The sequence below is a fragment of the Montipora foliosa genome, chromosome 5 (assembly GCF_036669935.1).
Source record: "Montipora foliosa isolate CH-2021 chromosome 5, ASM3666993v2, whole genome shotgun sequence".
NCBI classification, from domain to species: Eukaryota; Metazoa; Cnidaria; class Anthozoa; order Scleractinia; family Acroporidae; genus Montipora; species Montipora foliosa.
Window position 1 is genome coordinate 33,424,419 of NC_090873.1, and position 15,000 is coordinate 33,439,418.

At 39.3% G+C, this 15,000-nt stretch overlaps 1 protein-coding gene across 1 annotated transcript in view; it reads left to right on the top strand.

The window, feature by feature from the left end:
• LOC138003992 (TBC1 domain family member 2B-like) overlaps positions 1–15,000 on the top strand; it is a 47,779-nt gene that overhangs the window by 13,797 nt on the left and 18,982 nt on the right. Inside the window, exons 12-21 of the mRNA XM_068850352.1 lie at positions 735–770; positions 2,794–2,872; positions 4,076–4,125; positions 5,343–5,393; positions 6,795–6,824; positions 7,133–7,202; positions 8,186–8,244; positions 10,180–10,279; positions 12,180–12,259; positions 13,379–13,445. Of these exons, the coding sequence (XP_068706453.1) occupies positions 735–770; positions 2,794–2,872; positions 4,076–4,125; positions 5,343–5,393; positions 6,795–6,824; positions 7,133–7,202; positions 8,186–8,244; positions 10,180–10,279; positions 12,180–12,259; positions 13,379–13,445 (622 nt within the window). The remainder of the gene's footprint in view (positions 1–734; positions 771–2,793; positions 2,873–4,075; positions 4,126–5,342; positions 5,394–6,794; positions 6,825–7,132; positions 7,203–8,185; positions 8,245–10,179; positions 10,280–12,179; positions 12,260–13,378; positions 13,446–15,000) is intronic.

Consider the following 15,000-nt stretch of genomic DNA (forward strand, 5'->3'; position numbering starts at 1 on the left):
ACAATATTATTTTAAAACTTGATTTCCGAGGGTACTGCATGACTGTGTTTTGCTAAAGGAAATACTGTAATATTATTGCTGCATCAATAATGGTGTGGTGATCGAGATCACAAAGTTGTCCGTGATTTTTTAATATTTCACCGACCTTCAAAGACAGTCAGAATTTAAAGCCACCCTAAACATGAAAGGATGTGTTTGGCTGACTCATTTTTCTTTTATTATAATATTATTGTTTTATATAATGGTTTTTAAGTTTGTTCTAGATCTAACATTTTCATTAAGCATTCGATTTGTCTCTTCATTTTAATACCCCTGATTTGTCTATTTATGCATGCAGTGGCCATTTGCGGCTGTCAATGGCAGTGATATCTCAAAAGGGTTCAAGGACGTGTTATTGAGGCTGCATGTGTAAGCCAAAAAAGCCATAAACATCATTTTGGGAAAAATTCGAACTGGTACTGAATACCAATGGTCATTAATTTGTGGGGTACTGTGTTTTGGAAATGCATCCATGGTTCACACATGATGCTTCTGCTCAGTAATTCAGTATGCTTTATTCAGAGTCACATCTATATTTGCGGGAGTTGTATGAATTCTCAAGATGAAAACAGCAGCACAATGATTTTCCCCTAAATTAATAACTTTACACATTTTGTATAAGTCAGCCTTGATCTCACTTCTTTTAAGGTTTATGTTGTGTTCTAATTGGCCCAGTATTTTGTAATATTTTTCAGTACCAATTTTATGATAAGGACTACAACACTTCGGAGGTAAGAAAGTCCTTATTTTATTATTAAAGTGATAATCAGATTGTTAGGATTTACAACGAGACACTGAAGCGTAACACAACTTTAATCCACTGGACTCGGCTACACATCGATTTACAAAGGGGATGTATACGAGTGAAATGCTATGACGTAAAAAAACTTTCGATAACAAGAGCGGGAACAACAATGAAAGTCACTTGACACTCTAAGTCCTACACACAAGGGTGGGGTTAGTATAACTATTCATAGGTCCAGTCTCTCAGGCTTCTTTATCATTCTTCCAGAACGAGTACGGTTGTAACATTCTCCCCACCTTGTCCTCCTTCAGGGAGGACAACACTCAATTTAGGCTTGGAAACAGGACAGGTATACTTGCAGCATGAACAGTGTTCGTTTGCGGCTTCTCCCCACCATGGACAGGATCCTCTTCTTCGGGGCTTACTTGTGAAGCTGCTGACTCAATCTCTAACTTGTGTAAACATTGAACGAGTCTGTTGTAGAAACTGTTGTGCGCTCAATCTCTAACTGTAGCGGTCCGTACAAGCCTGTCGTTACCTGGATAAACCCTTTCAACTTTAGCCAACAGCCATTTGGTGTGTGGCACATTGCCATCAGAAATAAGTACAATGTCGCCTTCTCGAATTGAAGGGATCTCTTTATGCCACTTGTTTCTTTAATACCGATAGGAGATGTAGGTACATATAGTCTTGTTTCCAACGCTTCCAGTAGTGATTGAGTAGTCTCTTAAGGTAGAGATACCTTTTGACAGTCCTCTTACTGGTCTGCTCTAATTAAGCTACTTTGTTCCCTTTCCGGTGACTGGTTAATTGGCCTACAAATTGCAAGTTGAGCAGGTGTAATAGGTAATGTTCAGGTCTCTGCAATCATCACTTACTGCGGTCAATGGCTGTGAGTTTATGAGACCAGCAATGTGTTTAGCTCAGAAAAGATGAGAAGTGCCCTTCCACACCTTACGCAGTGGTTCTTTTATCGCTCTGCAAAATCGTTCCCACCATCCACTTCTCCACGGGGAACGCTCTGTGATGAATTTCCACTTGACCCCTCGTGATGAGAACTCTGACTTAATTTGATCTTGATCCAGCGTACTCCACATTCTTTGAATTTCAGTAGTGGGTTCATCATATAATTTCTGAATTTCCCTGCTTGCTGCCCTGAAGGTTTGTGCATTGTCTGACCACACTGTATGGCAAAGACCTCTGTGACTGGTCATGCGACTAAAGGCTTGTAGGAACTCATCAGTTGTCAAACTATGTGTAAGTTCCAGGTGAACCATACGAGATGATGCGCATGTGAAAATATACACGTATGCTTTCTTAATGTTTAAGCCCTCTTTCACATACAGTGGTCCTGCAAAATCAGTCCCTACATGCGCGAAAGCTCGTGAACAGGAAATTCTCTCCTCTGGCAACTGACCCATTTTCTGGGCACAAGGTCCAACTCGTTGTCTTTGGCAAGCTAAACATCTTCTGATAACACGTTTAACCTCACGTGTTCCTTGAGTTAGCCAAACTTTCTGCCTTAAAGTTGATAATACCATTTCTGGACCAGCATGCAACATGTTCTTATGTACATCTTGCACCATTTTGGCAACTTCAGGATGTCCGTGAGGCAAGATTATTCGATGCTTGTTCTGTTCGGGAAGATCAGCAAGTTGTAGTCTCCCACCAAATCTTAATACCTGATCATCTCTGTCATAATAAGGGTCTAGTTTCAGGAGGTGGCTGTTACTGGGAAGTACCTCTCCAGCTTTAAGTTTTTCGAATTCTTCTTTGTAGACCACTTCCTGCACCCACATAGAACATTTAATCTCGGCTTGCCTCACCTCGTCTGCCAATGAAACAGGGTCTCTCAGGCTTCTTTATCATTCTTCCAGAACGAGTACGGGTTGTAACACAGATAATTACTATCTCTAACCCGTTGACCCCTGGGAGTGAGATTTGATGTATTTGCATGTAGGATAGAAACCAAAAACTAGAAGGCACTTAGCTCAACTTTAATTTTGCAGAAAGTTTGCCAACACTCGCACAGTAAATCAGCCTGTATCTCCTGGAACAGTACCACCTCAGTGTTTGGAATGCAAGAAGGTATTAAAAATATATTTATGATTATTTTAATAGTATAGTGGTTTGATCTCAAATGGTCATGACAAAGGACTCTTTAGTAATTATAGTGGTACCTTGTCCACTTTAATCTTTCAATACATAACAATTCTTATTAATAAATAATGTTGTACTATCTCTCAGGTAGTGCGCGTGCTGTGATTGGCTAAATCAGCAGGCTGTATTCTACAGAACGGCCCACTGTACGCGGCATGTACAGCCCACTAAATTTGAAATTTTAATAAAACATTCTCTAGCAGGGTTAACATGCTGTTTCTGTTGCATATTAAAACTTGAAAGTAACTATTTCAAAGAGTCAAGAAGATTTGGTTTTTCGGTTTTTGACACGGCAATCTTTGCGGCAGTTAAACCTTCTGCTTGACTTCAACTAGTTTCCTTTCCGGTGTGCCTGATGACCTCAAAGATAATAATAAATATCTTACTAACCTCGTTTTCTCAGTCCATACTGTAAATTACGGACCCCTGTTTTTCCCCTTCAATTTATGACCTTCGCGCTTGGGCCATACAGTACAGTACAGCCCTTGACCTTGGTTAGTAAGAGGTATATATTTACTAAAGGATTCAAGTAATCCTTGAGGAATAATTTCAATCTTTCTCCAATGACTTGCACTTGAAATATACATTTCTTTTGTTTTTACTCTTACCAGTTTATATATTTAACATGTTGTCAATACTTGTACCTCTTGCTAAATGAGTTGTGGCCATTCAAACATGTGTTGAGTTTGGGCTGTACATTAAAAGAGACAAAGTTCTAATTTTGGTATACCAAACTGTTGAATAAGGATCTACTTGACCAATCATTCAGACTGACAGCAAAAAATTCATATTTGTATAACTTATATAAATTATGGTATTTATATAATGTTGCATTAATTGATCTGCAGAGTCAACAAATACTAGTCTAGAAGACATACAGTATTTTTTTGTGTAGAGAGTGGTTTTTTCCGCTTATTTTTTAGTGCATGGTTTTCAAACATCTCATACCACGTTCTGTCATGGACTGGCTATCATTACTTCAGACTATTCATGCCTACCAATTTGCAGCATGTGGGATCCTATCTGGCCCATTTGTATTTCTCCATTGTTTTTTAATACGTGTTTGCTTGTTTGAACTACAATTTTTTATGGTACCATGATTATAGATAACATTTTTTGTTCAAATCAAAGCTTCAGGATGCACTTCATGCAGTTGAAAAGAAATTATCAGCAGCTAATGAGTAAGTGTACACAAGTAATACATGGTCTTCATGTTTATTCACAATACAGTCAAACCTTCCGTAAACAACCACCCAAAATGTCAAGCCTTGATGGTCGCTTACAAGAGCTTAGACCATTTTTGAGTCAAAATTCTTGCCTTATTAGCATATGGTAACTGCAAAGACTTGCCCCTTGCACCAGTGCCCATCCAAACCCATGTAATAACTTTTAGTAGTCACAAAAATATTAATTCTTGTGTAAATTCATACCTTTGCTGAAATAAAAAAATAAAAAACCTTGGATATGATCCAGACTTGGGCTGAATAGGGAATGATTGTTGACTGCGCCAAATACTGTACTTCCATGTTCATACTGTATTTCTGTCAAGCTGTTGACTGTTCTTGAGAGAGCAGTCAGTTTAATAGGAAGTCAGTTCTAATTTTCTGTAATTATAAGACATTTATTGTCATCTCTTTTAAGACTAGTATAATACAGTGTATGTGAACTTTCCTTTAAAATTTAAATGTTTTATTCCTGATGTAAAAACGTCAATCTCCAGAAAAAATCTGTCACTTCCCATTGAGAAATTTCCTGCTCCTTTTAGCTACCTAGGAATGCGATGATGTTAGAATGCCTTACTATCCAATTTCCACTCTATTACCTGTCAAGTGGTTGCTTACAGGATGTTGACAACAAAAGAAAATTTCGAACTATTAGCCCTAAAAGTGGTCGTGATCGCTTAGGAGAGGTGGTCGCTTGCAAGAGGTTATATTGATTTTACTTGGAGGCTTTTGGTAGTTTGGAAAACTGGTCTTTTACGAGAAGTGGTTGTAACCAGAGGTTCGATTGTACCTTTTTTGAAAAAAATTGAAGTTCCCTTCCTGGATTCAAATATTATTACATAAGTGCAAAATTAGCGATTGCAAGTTCGAGTGAGGCCTATAAAAACACTACTGTGAAGTTTTTTACCCTGCATACACAGTACATAGATACAAGTTCCCGAAAATTTCAGATCACAATAATGTAACTGAAACCTTATGTCTATTTTGTTCTTAAATGTAAACTGCATATCATATTACAAAATTAATGATTCTTTCACTGTCTCTCTTTTTTGGCAACTCCAAACCCTTTTAAAATTGGTTTGAAGTGTAATTTGTCATTCTTCTATACAGAGTAAATCCGAATCAATGCAGCTGAATCTATTCAAAATAAAAAATGATTATTTTACTCATTACAGTGAAGTACAAGTTCGACAAGATGTCATTGAAAGCCTTCATGAAGTTCTCAGGTGACTAAAATTTTGTATTTTCCTTACATTATATTTTGTTCATTTGTCACTCTCTTTTTATTGCAATAGGATGCTTCAGTTGACCTGTTTACAGGGTTCGTACGCGTCTTGAAAACCCTTGAAAACCCTTGGATTCCAGAAGTCCGATTTCAAGGCCTTGAAAGTACTTGAAATTGATTTTTGGTCCTTGAAAGTCCTTGATTTTTTATTGATCAAGATTGAAAAATATTAATGCTTTAAGGTCGTAAAGTAAATGAAAGCCAGTGAGAACAAATGTTCAGGTAAACAAAAGTATAACATTCTCGAATTTTGCTTGGTTTGTGGTAAATTCTTATTTAAAAAAGTCTTTGAAATTTGAAAGTAGGGTCCTGGAATGTCCTTGAAAACAGGGTCACCGAACGTCAATTTTCGGAAAATATCTGTTCGGAAGACGATTTGAGATCTAGAATTTTCGAAACATTTGTTGTAAAATTTCATGCTTGCCTGCCTGTCCTAGGATTTTCGAACATCTAAAATATGGTATAATTGCCCATTTTTAATGGATTTTTACCCTAAAAAGGTCACCTGGAATTTTCGGGGGCCCTTTTTCTGGTTGAAATTTTCGAAAAGGTAGGTTTTGATCCCTAGAATTTTCGGATCACTAGACTTTCAGCTAGGAAATCCGAACAGATGAAACATTTTTAGGGGATAAAAATATGCCTATATCTACCGATTAAATACTAGAATACGTTTAAGTGGTTTTGAGCTATAATCTCGTTGGGTGCCCCTGTTGAAAAGTCCTTGACTTTTTGGTCTTAAAAAGGGTACGAACCCTGCCTTTAATAATAAATGTTTGAATGGATTGGCATGCTGTAAACCTCAATAGAATTTTAAGGCATGCTAGTAGAGCCTTTTCTGTAGCATTTCCAAGACTGTGGAACATCTGCCATTTCATTGTACTGGTATTTCTTTTAATCTCTTTTGGTCTGCAATCAAAAGTTAAACCCACATCTATTCAAAGACGTTTTTTTTTTCTTCTTTGCTCTCGTTGTCCTTTTTGTCAATTCCTGTAAAGCCCTTAGATGTTTTTGGATAAGCACCATTTAACCTTTTTGTCCCTCAGGGGTATAGTGAAGATCTCATAGAGGTCCTCTTTTGTTTATTAATGTGCCATCCAAAGCCTTAACTAAAAGTTGTCAGAACATGTAAATCTTTTTGTTACAGTGCATGGTATATTTGAATAACAAAAGGAATCGTTGTAAACAGATATTGGAATCTTTGTAAATAGATATCGTCTGTATAGATTACACAAACTATCCCACAAGCTTCAGCCTTAAAATAATACTACAATGTGTAAAAAAGAGTTCGATCTTTAACACTTTAGTTTTGGTTTAATTCCTCCTTTGTGTTTTTTTTTTTCAGAAAATTTGAACTTGAAAATAGTAATATGAAGTAAGTGTGTGCTCATGCATTGATTTCTTCATTTTACAATTATTTGCCTTTGTTATCAAGTTTGTTGGCTCTGTGAGATTTGTGTCCTCCTCATTCCACATTATGTGCTGCGAATGGATGATTCTTGTTCTTCTCCAGTTTTCCTTGGTCACTCCTCCCTGCACTCTCACCCTGCCCACTTCCCCACCCCCGCCCCCCAACTCTTTCGTACCTATTCTGACCCACACAGGCCTGTCGAAAAGTGCACTGTTGCTTGTGTAGATCTGTTTTAGGACAGAAAAGTACTGGGGTTTTCTTTGTTTTTTAAGTGTAAAAGATCAAGATGAACGGAGATCATTCTCAGAAGAAATGAAAGACAAATTAATATATATTGCACAGGTGAGTCAGTTTGCAAATGGAGGGACCTCATACAACTTTCCTTAATTACCCATGATGCAAGTTATTTCGAGTTGCAAGGCGGCTCAGTTTTTTAAGGCTTCCAGTTAAAAAGCACGCTCGGTAACTCAAAGGAGTTTTGGGATGGCGCAGTGGTGAGAGCACTCGCCTCCCACCAATGTTGCCCGGGTTCGATTCCCAGACTCACCGTCATATTTGGGTTGAGTTTGTTGGTTCTCTGCACTGAGAGGTTTTACTCCACTCCGGTTTCCTCTCTCCTCAAAGATAATTAATCAACAATATTTGTCAAACGCTTTAAAATACAAAGCAATGTATGGCGTTCTTTTCCAAAGTGAAGCTTAACTATCTCTGAAAAATGCATGGTTACCACTAATTTTCTTTTTCGATACCAAGAGAACTTGCTAAGTTCTGTTTTCTCCGCATAGTTTTGAACCGCGCAAAAATATCCCTGTGTTAATAGGCACCACCGATAGGAAATCCGAGTATCTCGAGATGAATACCCCGCAACACCTCACCACTATTGTTTCCCGGCCCTTGGCGGCATTCTTTGAAGAACGAGTCGGAATACAATAGGGCTTATTCTTATTCAATGAAATGCAAATAAGTTGCGGGGTATTCTGCAGTTTAGCAGCAATAAGAATAGTAGGCACCGTCCTCAAGTGTCGTACGTGTTTTCCAACTTATGACTTGCAACCTGTCCTCATGCACATGAGCTTGAAGGGTATAACTTGCAACTTTTTCCTTGGAACAAAGCAGGGAATTTTAGGACACCAATTTTATGCCCAAATATGGGCAAAATAAGATCGAAGCTGCACGCGCGGGAAAATGCACGAGCTACGTTACATCCATATAAGGAAATTTTAAAACTCAAAACACCCCAGCTCTGAACCGGAGTTTTAACGCATCAAGGTCGTGATCTTCTGAGCCAACTAATTCGCTTCAAAGCGAGTTTTGTTTCTTGATAGTTGGAAGAAAAGCTAAAGGAGCAGACGCTGGAACTGGAAAAAGCTGATGGTTTAATAAAGTAAGTTATTCTGGTTGCCGACAGGGAGTATTGCGGCCTCTAGTGCCCACAATGCAGCGCAACTGAACAACTCGATTTGAGTATTTGAGTTGGTTTTTGGCATGACTCCATCACCTTTTAACGCGCTTTACGTAGTATCATTAACATGTTAGAGCTCAAAGTCTACAAAGTTCTAGAAGAGAGATAAGATGTGGGTTACAAATTCGTAACTTGAATGCCCCAAAGAAAATGTACGTAAGTTGTATTTTTTTTTTAGTATTAATTGCGAACGGAACTTCCTGTGCTTGCCTTTTGTACTAGACAATTTTAGACGAAATCCGGAAGTGCATTTTTGCATTTTTGGGCATTGCTTTCGCCTGTACCCCTCGGTGAGAGTAAGGACACTTCTAAACAGCTCAGCTGTGGTAGCATTAAGGCAGGGTTAAAAGTGGAAAATCCTTGCTCTGTGTCACCGGTTATGCAACAACAACAACAACAACAGTGCAACTACACTTCATTTTATTCTTTACAATTAATACACATTTTCAAATAGAGCGACCTTGAAAAACAAACATAAAAAAACAACAAAAATGCAAAACGTTTCATTGGTTTATCGAACAAAAACAAGCGAGCGCGAATTTTCATTGGCTTAGCGAACCCGGATGCAAATAAGGTCATCTCCCCATGGAATTCTCTGGAAAGTTTCGCACTGACGTCATTTGAAATTCAGTTATGTGCTTGGGCAATCGACATGTTTACTGCCCATATTTGGAGTTTCCTTGGCGGGAATAAGGAGCAGCTTTGTTTTAATCTTGCCAAGCATTGGTCCGTCAATAGTCTGCGAGCAGGCTCTCTGTCTGCGGTGGGTCTACCCCCAACCCCAAACATTGGTCCGCGAAACAAATTGCGAATACTTTTTCAAGGTCCTACGAAAGTCGCTCTACTGTAAAATAAAAGATATAACATACGAAGAAAGAGATCTGTGTATAAAAGTCGAGGCAGGGGGCACGAATGAACCTTGCGGTTTTCGAGTTATCCCCAGAGTACTGCCTTCGTGGAATAACAATAAGGGCCAGCGGAGCTAGGAAGGCCAGTGGTTAGGGCGTTGGTTTTGCATGCGGTTGCCCCGGGTTCAAATCCCGTTTTAGTCTCTGGTTTGGATTTGTTTCCTGCCGTTGTCCTGGATTCAACTCTACCTGCCAGTTGGGGTTCTTAATCATGTTTCTTTCAAATTATTAAAAGTGGGGTGACTGTGATCTAGCTTGATAACTAAGTGCACTTCCACTATAAATAAAGCATTTACATTTTAACATTTACATATTTTACATTTAAGTAATGATCCGTGTAAGGTGGATAGCAATTTCCTTTGTTATGCGGCAACGGGGCTTTCCCCACATAGGAATGTTATCATTTTTACACAGAGAATGCATAAACCTACAGGAAAGCCGTTAACGCAATAAAATTCATTTACAGCCCACTTTGAAAGGGTGTTTTTTTTTGTTAAAAGATTTTGACCAATCACAAGAGTTGAAAACAAAAGCCAAGAAACATTTACAATTTTACATGTTCCCCACATACGATTTCTGTGGAATTCATTTAAACTGAGACCAGATGAAAGATGGAAGATGGTTGGAAAGTAAGGATGAATATAATAGTGCTTTTATGAAGTTTTGTTAACTTTTGCTGTTTAAGCCAATCAGAAGTAAGTACAGACAATAGAAAAGTTATCACCTTTTTGCATACCAATTGAATTCCAACATGTTCGTTGCCGTTGTTGGTATCGTTCTTATCTGGACCGTTTCTTAAAGCCCCTGTTCTTAGGTGTACTTGTGATACAAAGCGTGCGCATGACCGTTCACTCTCCCCACATCCCTGCGTCCTAGTGCAAATGTATTGAATTTCTCACAGCACTTGCTTGAAAACCGCCGCGTTAATTGTGCCTCTATTTTGTCCCAGAGCCAATAACAAGGAACTGCGGGAATGTAGGGACCAAATTCAGATGTTTCAGGAAATGACAGCTGTTAAGGACCAAGTGGTTGTCTCACTCACTAACCAGGTAAGTAGTTTACTTCGCGCCACGCTGTAAAGGTTATTTTGGTCTCGTGCCCGTGATCGGGCAGCCAATGATAACCAGTCAGGTGTCTTCCTTAAAATATGCCCGCATCATGACCACGGGTCAAATTTAGATTGAAAAAAAAATATCATTGGTAGAGGATCATGTATGAGGTTGAATAGCAGTAGAGTTATTTTCATAGAGTTATGTCGTAGAGTTAGAGTTAATTAAGTTTCCAAAATCTTGAATTCAAGATTTTGGAAGGCCTAAATCCTGAATTTAGAAATACAGAAATACAAAAAGTATCCTAAACATGCATAAAAGCTAACCTTAGGCCTAATTAGACCTAAACAAAAGTTTAGCTTTTATGAATGTTGGCTTCCAAAATCTTGAATTCAGGATTTTGGAAACTTAAATCTAACTCTACGACATAACTCTATGAAAATAACTCTAAGAATAGCTGTCCCTTCTCTCACCTCGTCCCCAGGGTCTTTCTTCTTCCCTTCCTCCAAGGAAGGGTAGAAGAGAGACCCTGGAGACGCATTTGCGTCCACTCTTGGTCCAGAAAGAACTTCTTTTTTTCTTTGCAAAAATTGATATTTCCGTTTTGTTGGAACCTAACGAATGAGTGGAAAAATTGCCACCAGTAACCAGTGGCACTATTGTCGACTTGAAGTTTGAAAACTTACCGCATAAATTCCACCCACCCACTTTTGAATGATGATGATGGTGGCCTTATACCTGACTCCATCTACATCTTGTTAGAGCGACTTTTGTTTGACCTTGAAAGAGTGTTCGCAATTTATTTCACGGACCAAGGTTTGGCAAGATTAAAACAAAGCTTTTCCTTATTCCCGCCAAGGAAACTCCTAATCTGGGCGGTAAACAGTTCGATTGCCCAATCACATTACTGCATTTCAAATGACGTCAAAGCGAAACTTTTCAGAAAGTTCCATGAAGAGATGACGTTTCTTGCATCCGCGTTCGCTAAGCCAATGAAAATTCGCGCTCGTTTGTTTTTGTTCGATAAGCCAATTAAGGTGCATATGAAAGTCGTTCTAGAGGAAAAGATTGCCAATCAGTAAGGTATATATAGTCACTCTTGTTGCAGTCTAAAATCAACTTCGATGAAGACAATAGGCAGGAGAGCCGACACGTTGAGTGGTGTGAATCGTAACTTTGTTAGTTGCGTTCGTTAATCTTAATCTGTAGTGGCATCAAACCAGGTCTGACCGCCAACCGGTGGGTTCAATAGGCCAGTTTCGTATTCCAACGGTTGGCTTGGATCGAGCATGAAATGGAGGTTAATGCGGGGGAATCTTTTCACATGCAAATTATTTCCCCCGCATTAGCCTCCATTTCATGCTAGATCCAATCTAACCGTGAGAATGCGAAACTCGCCTATTGGTTGAGCATCAGACTATAGCGTGTGGGAGGTTGTGAGTTTGTCTCCGGCCGAACCAACACTCAATGTCTTAAAATAACTGAGGAGAAAGTGCTGCCTTTGTAATCACATCCGCAAATGGTTAGACTTTCACCATAAACAAGTTTCATAAAAGTTTAAAAAACTCTGTGGGACGTTAAAGGTCTCACACACTATTCGATGAGAGCAGGATTAGGAGTTCTCCGGTGTCTGAATTCTCCAGCAAAATGCGGCCGGCTTGGCAGTGATATCTAAAAAAGGCTTAAGGTGTATTAGGCCACGTAAGCAGAAATACTCATACACGTCATAATGGAGTTTGCAAAGTGCTGGATATGTAGATGTAGATTATTTCTGAGTTAATTTTCAACGCAACAGTGGGAAGTATTGTCCATCATCGTCGCAACGTTTAGTTGGACTTTACAGAGTTCTGTTACCCAGAGGTTGCGTATCATTGCTGATCAGGCTTGATTTTCTTATTAGTTGTATGCCCTTGAGAAGTCCACTGTTGAGGGGGTTGAAGTACGCGAAACTGAAGACGAAATTGATGATGCTTTTGAAAGGTATGTTGTCCTGTTATCCGAAAGCATATTTCTCGTGATCCTGTATCTTATCAAAATGCTTAATTTTGAGAACGGTTTTGATTCATTTATTAGGCCCGTTTTAAACGTTGCATTTTACATGTGCCGAATCTAATGCAAATGAGCGAAAACAATAGAATTTTCTCGTTTGCATTAGATTCGGCACATGTAAAATGCGACGTTTAAAACGGGCCTTGGGGAGCTTAAGCACGCGCGTTTTTGAGACGCGGACGGCAACCGAAAGAGAACATTTCGCGTGCCCGGTCGACAGTGGTGTCTCCCACATTTTTATACTAATCATCTCTAATGGAGAAAAGATACTTAGCAATGTAAATGTGGTTGTGTGAAGACAAATTAAAAGGGGAAACAGCTCACTTCCGGTTGCCGTCCGCGTCTCAAAAACTCGCGTGCTTTAGCTCCCTGTTCATTCATCCGTCCACCGGCTCATCCTTTAGACTGCGAGTTCTTTCCATTTTCTTCTAAACTCTCTAGAACGTACGGGAAAATAGCGATATGCTTGCTGCAGGCAGCGAAACTGCGAACCGCAAGTTTCGTGCATTTACGATTTTCGCACCTGCGCACCTGCCGCAGATTTTATAGAGAAAATTCTCACATTGGGGATCGACAGGTCTCAATGTTTCATACTCGTTTGAGATTAAATTTTAGTACCCTAAACTTTCATCTTTTCTAAGAAATTGTTGTTCTTCCCCTGCTTGCGCTCTTTGTGATGCACCTGTTGAAGATGCAGAGCATTATTTCTTGCAATGCCCAAGCTTTGCTGCTCTGCGTCAAGAGCTTTTCTTAACTCCGGTGCACACTTGTTAGGAAAGAGATAGCATTTTGTTTTGGAAAAAAATACTAGTGGACTGGTTTTGACATGGAATTCCTACTAGTGATTTTGACGTAAATTTTCGCAGTCTACGCGTCTATCATCCCATTTATCCATCTATCCATTTATTCCTGTTCATTCGTGCATTCGTTCGTTCGTGCATTCGTGCGTTCGTTCGTTCGTTCGTTCGTTCGTTCCTGTCTTCATTCTCTCATTCATCGTTTATTCGTTGGTTGGTTATTCGTTCATTCACATTCAATTGTTCATTTTAGTTCTCCTAAGGAGACCAAGTCAGCAGAAAATCGTATTGAAGAGATCCAGGAAATAGGAAAACTGAAGGTCAGTATACTGCATTACTATATAGGCAAAAAAAGGGGAATTCTCATTAGTTCTCTGAGCGGTCCGAATTTTGCAATACGGATCGCTAAGACGGTCACGAAGCATCGTATATAGGTTGCCAAACTGTTCCCACTTTCTCGGACAAAAAAGAAAAATGCGAGAAATGTTTTTTATACAGTCATGTCGAAATTCCAGTATAGCCTGCGCAGCAGTCGTTTCCTTTCCTTTTCCAGGCGGAGATCGGACAAGCGAGCGATAAAGCGGGCGAGCGCCTGGCGTGAGCAAAAAAATAGAGAGAAGTGGGGACGGGGTTATTTTTCGCAATCTCTCGTAGGTTTTCGCGTTTGGAAAAGGAAAGGATACGGCTGCTACGCAGGCTATTCCAGTACGAATTTTACTTTCCACATCCGTATACGTCAGCAATGTAATGGCTTTCTTGAACTGTGAGATTATTCATCTAGTAGGTGTATTACTTTCAAAAAAAGGGATTAAATCTTGTAGTAGCGGACTTCATCAGGTCAATGGCTTTCTCGCTCTGTTTGTCGATAAACAAGACTCAAGAAATAAAAAAAACCTGCACAAGAGAGAAAATATAATAAAATCCTATTTTGCGAGTTTAGGGACTCCGCCTTTCAGGCTCGGTCCTTAATATTGCAAAAAAAAAGGAATTCGACCAATATTTTCCCAGTGCGGACCTCACGCTAGTTCAATAACATCAATGTACTAGCCGCAGGGTGGTGAAAACCGGCTTCACATTAAACTCCTTTTAAAGTTGATATTGGTTCTCAGTTACTGTTGGGACTAAGCAAATTCGAGGTGAAATAAATGCCTTCGACAAGTTGTACATGTTTCGTAAAATTAAGGTAGCGCCGAAGCAGATGATATTAAGGACGTTCGCGTGAAAATTTTTCAACATTGATTTTTTTCTGAAACTTTTACCACTGTAAGATAATGAGTTAGTTATGTCAGAAATGTAAAAAAAATTGGGGGTCACCGACTTCGTTTTGGAGAGAACATGCCCGGAAAACACCCAAAATGTGACAAAACCGGGCTTCGTTAGCGAATAAGGCCAGTGTCTGTAAACCCAAATATATTGCAATCAAATCTTTGAAGTGAAATCTTCTGTGCCAAATATTATTTAAGTGGACTTATTAAGTGAATTTAGTCAGCTGGTGAGGTTCCTTAAAGATCAAGTTCGCATTGAGCGACCACAGTTTCACGCGCCTTGCAGCCGCAAGATGGCAGGATTTGATGTTCCGTGAGCAGAAATCTTGAAATTTTTTTAACTTCCTACATTGATTTTTTGTTCATTTTTGGACAACGTGGAGAGAAATGTAAATAAAATCCGTTTCTTGAAAGAAAAATAGGGGTCACCGAACGTCCAAGACCGTTAAATCCAGGCAAAGCTATAGTAATGGCCTTTTGCCCTATCATTTCTCATTTTATTACTTAGCGCGCGCGCTCGTGTATGACGTGGCGTGTGCATTTGCGTGCGCAGTAAGGATGCGCAGAAACAATTGGCGCGAACGTCCTAATATATGGCTAGAACTTCATA